The sequence below is a fragment of the Pseudophryne corroboree genome, chromosome 8 (assembly GCF_028390025.1).
Source record: "Pseudophryne corroboree isolate aPseCor3 chromosome 8, aPseCor3.hap2, whole genome shotgun sequence".
Classification (NCBI taxonomy): Eukaryota; Metazoa; Chordata; class Amphibia; order Anura; family Myobatrachidae; genus Pseudophryne; species Pseudophryne corroboree.
Genome location: NC_086451.1, coordinates 235,525,667 through 235,539,145, shown reverse-complemented (window position 1 = coordinate 235,539,145; position 13,479 = coordinate 235,525,667). Strand labels below are relative to the sequence as shown.

Genomic DNA, 13,479 nt, shown 5'->3' with positions numbered 1-13,479 from the left:
TGGAGACGGTAGCGCCACCTATTTGGACAAGCGCGTCAAAGCCTTGTCCACCCTGGGCGAGGATTCCCACCGTAACCTGTCCTGTGTGGGGAAAGGATACGCCATAAGAATTCTCTTGGGAATCTGCAGTTTCTTGTCTGGCGTTTCCCAAGCTTTTTCAAATAAAGCGTTCAGCTCATGAGATGGGGGAAAGGTTACCTCAGGTTTCTTCTCCTTAAACATGCATACCCTCGTGTCAGGCACCAAGGGGTCCTCTGTGATATGCAAAACATCTTTTATTGCAATAATCATATAATGAATACTTTTGGCCACCCTTGGGTGTGACCACGCATCATCGTATTCGACACTGGAGTCAGAATCGGTGTCGGTATCAGTGTCTGCTACCTGGGACGGGACGTTTATGAGACTCTGAAGGGCCTTGTGACACAGTCAAAGCCATGGATTGACTCCCTGCTTTTTCTCTGGACTCTGCTTTGTCCAATCTTTTATGTAATAAAGACACATTTGCATTTAAAACATTCCACATATCCATCCAATCAGGTGTCGACTGTGCCGACGGAGACACCACAATCAGCTGCTCTACCTCCTCCTTAGATGAGCCTTCCGCTTCAGACATGCCGACACACACGTACCGACACCCCCACACACACTGGGATAGATATATATATATATATATATATATATATATATATATATATATATATATATATATAGAGACAATCCCCCAATAAGGCCCTTTGGAGAGACAGAGAGAGAGTATGCCAGCCCACACCCAGCGCCACTGGACACAGACAAAATCCCAGTCTGTACAGCGCTTTTATATATCAATAATACACTCACTGCGCAAAATAAATTTGCCCCCCCCCCCCCCCCCCCCCTCTTTTTTGCCCTCTGTACTTGTGTTCAGCAGGGGAGAGTCCGGGGAGCAGCTTCTCTGCAGCGTGCTGTGGAGAAAATGGCGCTGGTTAGTGCTGGAGGATCAAGCTCCGCCCCCTCAACGGCGGGCTTTGGTCCTGCTCAAATTCTTAATACTGGCGGGGGTTTATTTAATATACTGCCTCCGCAGTATATATATGTCAGCCAGTGTCCCTTGAGGTTTATTATTGCTGCCCAGGGCGCCCCCCCGCGCCCTGCACCCATACATTGCTGTCAGTGTGTGTGAATGTGGGAGCAATGACGCGCAGCGTTACCGCTGCGCGGTACCTCAGTGAAGATCTGAAGTCTTCTGCCGCCTTTGAAATCTTCTTTCTTCTTATACTCACCCGGCTTCTATCTTCCGGCTCTGTGAGGAGGACGGCGGCGCGGCTCCGGGACGAACAGCGAGGATGAGACCTGCGTTCAAACCCTCTGGAGCTAATGGTGTCCAGTAGCCTAACAAGCAGAGCCTATCATTTAAGTAGGTCTGCTTCTCTCCCCTCAGTCCCACGTTGCAGGGAGCCTGTTGCCAGCAGTGCTCCCTGAAAATGAAAAACCTAACAAGTCTTTTTCAGAGAAACTCAGTAGAGCTCCCCTGCAGTGCACCCAGTCTCCTCTGGGCACAGAGATAGAAGAGTGTGTAAGTGCGCAGTTAGCAGCAGCTGGTATGGGGATAGTCATGTTCCCCAATAAACTAAAGAAGAAAAGACACACAAAATACCAGCGCTGGCTGTAATGAATTAATTATAAAAAGACGGTTTGCTTATGTATATACAATGTAAAAATATAACACTTTATTATACCATTAAAAAAACAGGAATCGATTCCTATTACCCAAATTTAATAACACTTGCAATCATAGTCTCTCCCTGGATAAGATCTAATATAATTCCACTCTCCTCTAGGACATGTATTATTCTTTACGGCTAGGAAAATCTCCAGATGGCATTCACTGTAACACAGGGTAATTACCGATTCCACAATAGGTGTGTATGATGGCATCAGCTTTAGGAAGAGTCCATTGCTAGCTGTATATGTGGATCAGGTCCTTGCTCGTAGGAATCCCCAGTGATTGGAAAAGTGTCCAATTAGAGCCAAAAGTATCAAAGTCCCAATGGATGACGTCGGAGAGTGGTGTCCAGGCGGGTGAATAAACGAACGCGTTTCGCTGGCAACAGTATGATCCAGCTTCCTCAGGAGCAACATCTTTTGGGCACAGGATCTAACTGAGGTCTGGAGGAGGGGCATAGAGGGAGGAGCCAGTGCACACCCATCTAAAGTCTTTAGAGTGCCCATGTCTCCAGCGGAGCCCGTCTATACCCCATGGTCCTTACGGAGTCCCCAGCATCCTCTAGGACGTAAGAGAAAATAAGATTTTACTCACCGGTAAATCTATTTCTCGTAGTCCGTAGTGGATGCTGGGAACTCCGTAAGGACCATGGGGAATAGCGGCTCCGCAGGAGACTGGGCACAACTTAAGAAAGCTTTAGGACTACCTGGTGTGCACTGGCTCCTCCCTCTATGACCCTCCTCCAGACCTCAGTTAGGATACTGTGCCCGGAAGAGCTGACACAATAAGGAAAGGATTTTGAATCCCGGGTAAGACTCATACCAGCCACACCAATCACACCGTATAACTCGTGATATTATACCTAGTTAACAGTATGAAATATATCTGAGCCTCACTAACAGATGGCTCACAACAATAACCCTTTAGTTAGGCAATAACTATATACAAGTATTGCAGACAATCCGCACTTGGGACGGGTGCCCAGCATCCACTACGGACTACGAGAAATAGATTTACTGGTGAGTAAAATCTTATTTTCTCTGACGTCCTAGTGGATGCTGGGAACTCCGTAAGGACCATGGGGATTATACCAAAGCTCCCAAACGGGCGGGAGCGTGCGGATGACTCTGCAGCACCGAATGAGCAAACTCAAGGTCCTCCTCAGCCAGGGTATCAAACTTGTAGACTTTTGCAAAAATGTTTGAACCCGACCAAGTAACAGCTCGTCAAAGTTGTAAAGCCGAGACCCCTCGGGCAGCCGCCCAAGAAGAGCCCACCTTCCTCGTGGAATGGGCTTTTACAGATTTAGGGTGCGGCAGTCCAGCTGCAGAATGTGCAAGTTGAATCGTGCTACAGATCCAGCGAGCAATAGTCTGCTTAGAAGCAGGAGCACCCAGCTTGTTGGGTGCATACAGGATAAATAGCGAGTCAGTTTTCCTGACTCCAGCCGTGCTGGAAACATATATTTTCAGGGCCCTGACTACGTCCAGTAACTTGGAGTCCTCCAAGTCCCACGTAGCCGCAGGTACCACAATAGGTTGGTTCACATGAAAAGCTGATACCACCTTAGGAAGGAATTGGGAACGAGTCCTCAATTCCGCCCTATCCATATGAAAATCAGATAAGGGCTTTTGCATGACTAAACCGCCAATTCTGATACACACCTGGCCGACGCCAAGGCCAACCGCATGACCACTTTCCACGTGAGGTATTTTAGCTCTACGGATTTAAGTGGCTCAACCCAATGCGACTTCAGGAAATCCAACACCACGTTGAGATCCCACGGTGCCACTAGAGGCACAAACGGGGGCTGAATATGCAGCCCTCCCTTAACAAAAGTCTGAACTTCAGGCAGTGAAGCCAGTTCTTTTTGGAAGAAAATGTACAGAGCCGAAATCTGGACCTTAACGTAACCCAATTTTAGGCCCGTAGTCACTCCTGACTGTAGGAAGTGCAGAAATCGACCCATTTGAAATTCCTCCGTTGGGGCCTTCCTGGCCTCACACCAAGCAACCTATTATTGCCAAATGCGGTGATAATATTTTGCGATCACATCTTTCCTAGCCTTAATCAGCGTAGGAATAACTTCCTCCGGAATGCCTTTTTCCTTTAGGATCCGGTGTTCAACCGCCATGCCGTCAAACACAGCCGTGGTAAGTCTTGGAACAGGCAGGGCCCCTGCTGCAGCAGGTCCTGACTGAGCGGCAGAGGCCATGGGTCCTCTGAGATCATTTCTTGAAGGTCTGGGTACCAAGCTCTTCTTGGCCAATCCGGAACCACGAGTATAGTTCTTACTCCTCTCCTTCTTAGTATTCTCAATACCTTGGGTATGAGAGGCAAAGGAAGGAACACATACACCGACTGGTACACCCACGGTGTTACCAGAGCGTCCACAGCTATCGTCTGAGGGTCACTTGACCTGGCGCAATATCTTTTTAGCTTTTTGTTGAGGCGGGACGCCATCATGTCCACCTGTGGCCTTTCCCAATGGTGTACAATCATTTTTAAGACTTCTGGATGAAGTCCCCACTCTCCCGGGTGGAGGTCGTGCCTGCTGAGAAAGTCTGCTTCCCAGTTGTCCACTCCGGGAATGAACACTGCTGACAGTGCTAACACATGATTTTCCACCCATCGGAAAATCCTTGTGGCTTCTGCCATCACCATCCTGCTTCTTGTGCCGCCCTGCTGGTTTACATGGGCGACCGCCGTGATGTTGTCTGACTGGATCAGCACCGGCTGGTGTTGAAGCAGGGGTCTAGCCTGACTTAGGGCATTGTGAATGGCTCTTAGTCCCAGAATATTTATGTGTAGGGAAGTCTCCTGACTTGACCATAGTCCTTGGAAGTTTCTTCCCTGTGTGACTGCCCCCCAGCCTCGAAGGCTGGCATCTGTGGTCACCAGGAACCAGTCCTGTATGCCGAATCTGCGGCCGTCTAGAAGATGAGCTCTCTGCAGCCACCACAACAGCGACACCCTGGCCCTTGGAGACAGGGTTAACAGCCGATGCATCTGAAGATCCGACCCGGACCACTTGTCCAACAGATCCCACTGGAAGATCCTCGCATGGAACCTACCGAATGGAATTTCTTCGTAAGAAGCTACCATCTTTCCCAGGACTCGCGTGCATTGATGCACAGACACCTGTATTTGTATTAGGAGGTCTCTGACTAGAGATGACAACTCCTTGGCCTTCTCCTCCGGGAGAAACCCTTTTTCCTGTTCTGTGTCCAGAACCATACCCAGGAACAGTAGACGCGTCGTAGGAACCAGCTGCGACTTTGGACTATTCAGAATCCAGCCGTGCTGTTGTAGCACTTCCCGAGATAGTGCTACTCCGACGAACAACTGCTCCCTGGACCTCGCCTTTATAAGGAGATCGTCCAAGTACGGGATAATTATAACTCCCTTTTTTCGAAGGAGTATCATCATCTCGGCCATTACCTTGGTAAATACCCTCGGTGCCGGGGACAGACCAACGGCAACGTCTGGAATTGGTAATGACAGTCCTGTACCACAATTTTGAGGTACTTCTGGTGAGGAGGGTAAATGGGGACATGCAGGTAAGCATCCTTGATGTCCAGTGATACCATGTAATCCCCTCCGTCCAGGCTTGCAATAACCGCCCTGAGCGATTCCATTTTGAACTTGAACCTTCATATATAAGTGTTCAAGGATTTCAATTTTAGAATGGGTCTCACCGAACAGTCTGGTTTCGGTACCACAAACATTGTGGAATAGTAACCCCGGCCTTGTTGAAGGAGGGGTACCGTGATTTCACCTGCTGGAAGTACAGCTTGTGAATTGCCGCCAGTACTACCTCTCCTCGAGGGCAGCAGGCAAGGCTGATTTGAGATAACGGCGAGGGGGAGTCGCCCCGAAACTCCAGCTTGTATCCCTGTGATACTACTTGCAGAACCCAGGGATCCACCTGTGAGCGAGCCCACTGGTCGCTGAAGTTCCCGAGACGCGCCCCCACCGCACCTGGCTCCACCTGTGGAGCCCCAGCGTCATGCGGTGGACTCAGAGGAAGCGGGGGAAGATTTTTGATCCTGGGAACTAGCTGTCTGGTGCAGCTTTTTCCCTCTTCCCTTGTCTCTGTGCAGAAAGGAAGCGCCTTTAACCCGCTTGCTTTTCTGAAGCCGAAAGGACTGTACCTTATAATACGGTGCTTTCTTAGGCTGTGAGGAAACTTGAGGTAATTTTTTTTTTCCTTCCCAGCTGTTGCTGTGGATACGAGGTCCCAGAGACCATCCCCAAACAATTCCTCACCCTTATAAGGCAGAATCTTCATGTGCCTTCTAAAGTCAGCATCGCCTGTCCACTGCCGGGTCCCTAATACCCTCCAGGCAGAATGGACATTGCATTAATTCTGGATGCCAGCCGGCAAATATCCCTCTGTGCATCCCTCATATATAAGACGACATCTTTAATATGCTCTATGGTTAGCAAATAGTATCCCTGTCCTGACAGGGTAATAGACCACGCTGCAGCAGCACTATCCATGCTGAGGCAATTGCAGGTCTTAGTATAGTACCTGAGTGTGTATATACAGACTTCAGGATAGCCTCCTGCTTTTTGTCAGCAGGCTCCTTCAAAGTGGCTGTATTCTAAGACGGCAGTGCCACCTTTTTTGACAAACGTGTGAGCGCCTTATCCACCCTAGGGGATATCTCCCAACGTGACCTATCCTCTGGCGGGAAAGGGTACGCCATCAGTAACTTTATAGAAATTACCAGTTTCTTATCAGGGGAACCCACGCTTCTTCACACACTTCATTCACTCATCTGATGGGGGAACAAAACACTGTCTGCTTTTTTCTCCCCAAACATAAAACCCCTTTTTTGTGGTACCTGGGTTAATGTCAGAAATGTGTAACACAATTTTCATTGCCGAGATCATGCAACGGATGTTCCTAGTGGATTGTGTATATGTCTCAACCTCGTCGACACTGGAGTCAGACTCCGTGTCGACATCTGTGTCTGCCATCTGAGGTAGCGGGCGTTTTTGAGCCCCTGATGGCCTTTGAGACGCCTGGGCAGGCGCGGGCTGAGAAGCCGGCTGTCCCACAGCTGTTACGTCATCCAGCCTTTTATGTAAGGAGTTGACACTGTCGGTTAATACCTTCCACCTATCCATCCACTCTGGTGTCGGCCCCACAGGGGGCGACATCACATTTATCGGCATCTGCTCCGCCTCCACATAAGCCTCCTCATCAACCATGTCGACACAGCCGTACCGACACACCGCACACACACAGGGAATGCTCTGACTGAGGACAGGACCCCACAAAGTCCTTTGGGGAGACAGAGAGAGAGTATGCCAGCACACACCAGAGCGCTATATAATGCAGGGATTCACACTACCCACAGTGATTTTTCCCTTATAGCTGCTATAATACACAGATTTTGCGCCTAAATTTAGTGCCCCCCTTCTCTTTTTAACCCTTTGAGCTTGAAAACTACAGGGGAGAGCCTGGGGAGCTGTCTTCCAGCTGCACTGTGAAGAGAAAATGGCGCCAGTGTGCTGAGGGAGATAGCCCCGCCCCTTTTTCGGCTGACTTTCTCCCGCTTTTTTATGGATCCTGGCAGGGGTATTTTTCACATATATAGCCTCTGGGACTATATATTGTGATTATTTTGCCAGCCAAGGTGTTAATATTGCTGCTCAGGGCGGCGCCCCCCCCCCAGCACCAATCAGTGACCGGAGTGTGAGGTGTGCATGAGGAGCAATGGCGCACAGCTGCAGTGCTGTGCGCTACCTTGTTGAAGACCGAAGTCTTCTGCCGCCGATTTTCAGGACCATCTTCATGCTTCTGGCTCTGTAAGGGGGACGGCGGCGCGGCTCCTGGACCGGACGATCGAGGTCGGGCCCTGTGTTCGATCCCTCTGGAGCTAATGGTGTCCAGTAGCCTAAGAAGCCCAAGCTAGCTGCAAGCAGGTAGGTTCGCTTCTTCTCCCCTTAGTCCCTCGTAGCAGTGAGTCTGTTGCCAGCAGATCTCACTGAAAATAAAAAACCTAAAATATACTTTCTTTTCTAGGAGCTCAGGAGAGCCCCTAGTGTGCATCCAGCTCAGCCGGGCACAAGATTCTAACTGAGGTCTGGAGGAGGGTCATAGAGGGAGGAGCCAGTGCACACCAGGTAGTCCTAAAGCTTTCTTTAGTTGTGCCCAGTCTCCTGCGGAGCCGCTATTCCCCATGGTCCTTACGGAGTTCCCAGCATCCACTAGGACGTCAGAGAAAAGAGACTTGTTTTACGATTTGAGTCCAATGGCATCAGGCTATCTTATTAAAGCCGTTTTTCTGTCCAAAAACCAATCCGGTCTGCAGGCGACAACACATCGGATCCCGGATAAATTCCTAGACCCATGTGTTCTTGTGGCTCTGAATAGCTGTTTATCTGGGATTATACTTCACATGCTGCATAATCCCCGATAAGTGCCGACATCAAGGGAATCAGTATGCCGACATCTGGGCTAACAGGATATTCCCCCGCAAAAATCTATTAGCATTGGTAATTTAGGACATTAACACCTATGGCAAACATCCTCAGCTAATACACCCTATTTTCTTAAGTGCAAGACAGACTTAGCGCTGCTTATTTTATTTTCTGTCTGACCAGTGCTTGATAAAGTATGTAAATTTCACGAGGATACATTCACCATGAGATAATAATGACATCTATGATTACAGCAGTTCAAGCTCTATTCACTATGTGGTGCATACAACTAGAAGCAGGCTGAGCTCAAGTAGGCCCCAGAACAAACAGGTCTCAAAATAAGTTATGGCAAACGCAGTATATTGGAAATTGTCAAGATGGATTAATGGCCACTCACCTCTTTTTGCTGGGGATAACCCCGATTTGTTCACTTTCCCCATGTGGAGTGACAAGTCTTGCCTGCCACCATTCATCATCAGAGGCATTGATAACATGAAGAATATCCCCATAAGAGAAGCTCAGCCCCTGGCTTGGTAGGCAGCTGTCCCGAGATCGATCATAGTCAAACAAAGCCCTGTTAATGGCAAGAGCAACCATCAGAATTAAATCTTGTTTCTATATGAGTGAACAATTTCACAAATTTCCAGTTGTATGATAGTTTAATATGGAAGTGCAGATATGCCTCCATCACATGCAGAGGTAGGAGGGTGCTGTTAAGACTAGGGTGGCCACAGAAAACAATGGGATTGGATACAAGGAAAAACAAAAAAACTAAAGTAAACAGTAGTAAATAAAGGATTTTACTAGATCAAGAACTCATCATACTGGTGTTGTGTACATGCACACACATAAATACATACATTGCTAATTGCATAAATCTGCTTTTGAGCCAATGTTTCTGGAGATTTTTTGTTTAAATTGAGTATGTTCAATTTGATTCTTTTTAAATTTATGATACAAGGTTCAGTGGTTTCCCTAGGGCCTCTTTCTGACCCTGCCGGGCTTCCCCTCTCAGGTCCCCAATCTTCCTTTCCCCAGCTACATCATAATGCCACTTAGCACTACAGCAGAGGTTCTCAAACGCAGTCCTCAAGCTACCCTAACAGTCCAGGTTTCAGGTATATCCATGGCTCAGCACAGACGGTTAAATCAGATTGACTGAGGTGTAAAGTCACCTGTGGCCAAGCATGTATATACTTACAACCTGGACCGTTGGGAGTGCTTTGACAACCGCATTTAAGATACTCTAGAATACAGGAAGGACAATTGTTACAATGTCTGTGTATGGGAGAATCATTTTCTTTTGCACTTTACTCATATTTGGAACTGCATCATAGGGTACTACAAAGGAGCTCTCATATACCTTTTTGCTGCATCATACTAGAGGAGAACTCCCACACAGCTGTACTTAATGTTTGTGCCAGATAAGTAAAAGCAGAACTAGATCATGTATGTACCTGACGTAGAGAGATCTTTTCTCACTGGTGCGCAATGACCCGGATCCAGAGCTCATGCTGCTGTTCATCATTTGCTCTCGCAAGTCATGGATCTTTGACTCAAACCGACTGTACTCTAAGAAACATAACATGACAATACTTTACAGAAACTTGTTGAAAGATAATTTTTTAAGTCCACTACAAATCATAGCTGCACTACATCTACTGAAAGATCGTAAGTGGTCTTTTTACAGTATGTCATTTATCAGCCATCTACTACACAACACTTCAGACAACGAATGAGACAAACGCCTCCACCACATTACAGGCCTCTTATGATACCACACATATATACATAGTGTCACTATGTAAACTTCACTTCTGCTAAAATAAAATCTGTTTTTACAGTAACTTAAACAGTCACTGAAGCCATATAGTAACTGTGGAGACAATAGTATAAGACAGAACTGTGGGGCCCATAAATGTTTATGTTACTGGCAGGCAGTGTTCATCTGCGTGTTTAATTAGTGACTGGTTCTCTCTTATACACGCGACAAGGAAACTAAACTGCTGCTCATAATATATTGTATTTTGCAAGTCACTGACGTACATAAGTGAAGCTGTAATAAAAAGGACAAAAATCCAAGACAACCGTACTTTCTCAGTCACGCTGCTGTACAATGCCTTATATCCACGACAAGCCACACAGTAGCGGTTCCATATTGTGTACTTGTTACTATTCTTTTTGGTACTTGAAAAATTAGTTCTTCATATACAGTATTGCACACTATGTGATGACAGATCCAGACTTAAGGAACAGGACGAGCACCATCCAGCCAGGAAAACTTCTCTCCATACACTCATACAAGCATGCACCATAAATTTAGTAGGTCATTTGGGCACTAAGAGCTAGGATTTATTTGATTTAGTTGTCTGACCACCAAATTTTATATTACAAGGATTTTGACAAACTTGTATCCTTGCTTTCTATCTTAACAATATTCTTTAACTGTAGTTATGTCAACACTAATTACAAGTGGGTAGCATGGACCACGGTTGCCCATTTGCTGCAGACGCGACAACTGATGGTAGGGTCAGGTCGCTGCTGGAGTTTGAATTGCATTTAACATGCAGATGAGTAACTTGTAATTGGGAGGTCACAACATTGTGATCAATGTATTTAACTTACATTATTATTATTATTTTTTTACATTTTAAAACTATCAAAACCACTGGACTGATGATGACGATGTACCAACCTCAGTAACACAATACGCTTATGGTTAGGTGTATATGCATGTTTCTGCTGGGCTGTACCGGACCCTGTATAACGCATTACAATGTTCCAAAAAGAATCCCGCATTACACATATTTGCACAACACTATGGGGTATATGCAATTGCGGTCGAAATCAGTCTGGGATTCGACACAATTCGACAGTCGAATCCCGACCGCCGGGACCCGAATTCGACATATTCAATAAAAAACGGATTCGACAGTCCCGCTGTCGAAAAAAGGACCAATTGACGAATAGTGTGCGTCCTGGATTCGACTTAATGGACGGCACAAAAGTGTAAAATAATCTTGAAAAAAAATGCGTGGGGTCCCCCCTCCTAAGCATAACCAGCCTCGGGCTCTTTAAGCCGGTCCTGGTTGTAAAAATACGGGGTTGGAAAAAGGACAGGGGATCCCCCGTATTTTAACAACCAGCACCGGGCTCTGCGCCTGGTCCTGGTGCCAAAAATACGGGGGACAAAACACATAGGGGTCCCCCGTATTTTTCACACTAGCACAGGGCTCCACTAGTCAGAGAGAAAATGCCACAGCCGGGGGGCACTTTTATAAAGGTCCCTGCGGCCCTGGCATTAAATCACTAACTAGTCACCCCTGGCCGGGGTACCCTGGAGGAGTGGGGACCCCTTAAATCAAGGGGTCCCCCCCCTCCAGCCACCCAAGGGTGAAGCCTGAGGCTGTCCCTCCCATCCAAGGGCGGCGGATGGGGGGCTGATAGCCTTGTGTCAAAAAAATAAGATTTTACACACCGGTAAATCTATTTCTCGTAGTCCGTAGTGGATGCTGGGGACTCCGTAAGGACCATGGGGAATAGACGGGCTCCGCAGGAGACTGAGCACTCTAAGAAAGAATTAGTACTACTGGTGTGCACTGGCTCCTCCCTCTATGCCCCTCCTCCAGACCTCAGTTAAGGAAACTGTGCCCGGAAGAGCTGACATTACAAGGAAAGGATTTTGGAATCCAGGGTAAGACTCATACCAGCCACACCAATCACACTGTATAACTCGTGATAACATACCCAGTTAACAGTATGAACAACAACAGAGCATCAAACAACAGATGCCAACATAACATAACCCTTTTATTAAGCAATAACTATATACACGTATTGCAGAAAGTCCGCACTTGGGACGGGCGCCCAGCATCCACTACGGACTACGAGAAATAGATTTACCGGTGAGTAAAATCTTATTTTCTCTAACGTCCTAGTGGATGCTGGGGACTCCGTAAGGACCATGGGGATTATACCAAAGCTCCCAAACGGGCGGGAGAGTGCGGATGACTCTGCAGCACCGAATGGGCAAACACAAGGTCCTCCTCAGCCAGGGTATCAAACTTGTAGAACTTAGCAAAGGTGTTTGAACCCGACCAAGTAGCTGCTCGGCAAAGCTGTAATGCCGAGACCCCTCGGGCAGCCGCCCAAGAAGAGCCCACTTTCCTTGTGGAATGGGCTTTCACTGATTTTGGATGCGGCAAACCAGCCGCAGAATGAGCCTGCTGAATCGTGTTACAGATCCAGCGAGCAATAGTCTGCTTTGAAGCAGGAGCACCCAGCTTGTTGGATGCATACAGGATAAACAGCGAGTCAGTTTTCTTGACTCCAGCCGTCCTGGCTACATAAATCTTCAAAGCCCTGACTACATCAAGCAACTTGGAGTCCTCCAAGTCACGAGTAGCCGCAGGCACCACAATAGGTTGGTTCAAATGAAAAGATGACACCACCTTCGGCAGAAATTGCGGACGAGTCCGTAATTCTGCCCTGTCCATATGGAAAACCAGATAGGGGCTTTTACATGACAAAGCCGCCAATTCTGACACACGCCTAGCCGAAGCTAAGGCCAATAGCATGACCACTTTCCACGTGAGATACTTTAGCTCCACGGTCTTAAGTGGCTCAAACCAGTGAGATTTCAGGAAACTCAACACCACGTTAAGATCCCAAGGTGCCACAAAAGGGGGCTAAATATGCAGCACTCCCTTTACAAACGTCTGAACTTCAGGAAGCAAAGCCCGTTCCTTTTGAAAGAAAATGGATAGGGCCGAAATCTGGACCTTTGTGGACCCTAATTTTAAGCCCATAGTCACTCCTGACTGTAGGAAGTGCAGGAACCAGCCCAGCTGGAATTCCTCTGTAGGGGCCTTCCTGGCCTCACACCAAGCAACATATTTTCGCCATATACGGTGATAATGTTTTGCGGTCACGTCCTTCCTAGCCTTTATCAGCGTAGGAATAACTTCATCCGGAATGCCTTTTTCCGCTAGGATCCGGCGTTCAACCACCATGCCGTCAAACGCAGCCGCGGTAAGTCTTGGAACAGACAGGGCCCCTGTTGCAACAGATCCTGTCTGAGAGGCAGAGGCCATGGGTCCTCTATGAGCATTTCTTGCAGTTCCGGGTACCAAGTCCGTCTTGGCCAATCCGGAACAATGAGTATTGTTCTCACTCCTCTTTTTCTTACGATTCTCAGCACCTTGGGTATGAGAGGAAGAGGAGGAAACACATAGACCGACTGGAACACCCACAGTGTTACTAGTGCGTCCACAGCTATCGCCTGAGGGTCTCTTGACCTGGCGCAATACCTTTGTAGCTTTTTGTTGAGGCGGGATGCC

The 13,479-nt window shown here is 47.6% G+C and overlaps 1 protein-coding gene across 12 annotated transcripts in view; it reads right to left on the bottom strand.

Moving 5' to 3' along the window:
• The window catches only part of DLG3 (discs large MAGUK scaffold protein 3), a 699,019-nt gene that overhangs the window by 165,588 nt on the left and 519,952 nt on the right, over window positions 1-13,479 (bottom strand). For all 12 annotated transcript variants that reach the window (XR_010183050.1, XM_063937118.1, XM_063937111.1 and 9 more), the window contains 2 exons: window positions 9,598-9,712; window positions 8,538-8,714 (listed from right to left, as the gene is read on the bottom strand). Coding sequence is in view for 11 of the 12 variants with exons in the window: in XM_063937118.1 (XP_063793188.1) it covers window positions 8,538-8,714; window positions 9,598-9,712 (292 nt within the window). In the remaining variant the exon portion in view is untranslated. The remainder of the gene's footprint in view (window positions 1-8,537; window positions 8,715-9,597; window positions 9,713-13,479) is intronic.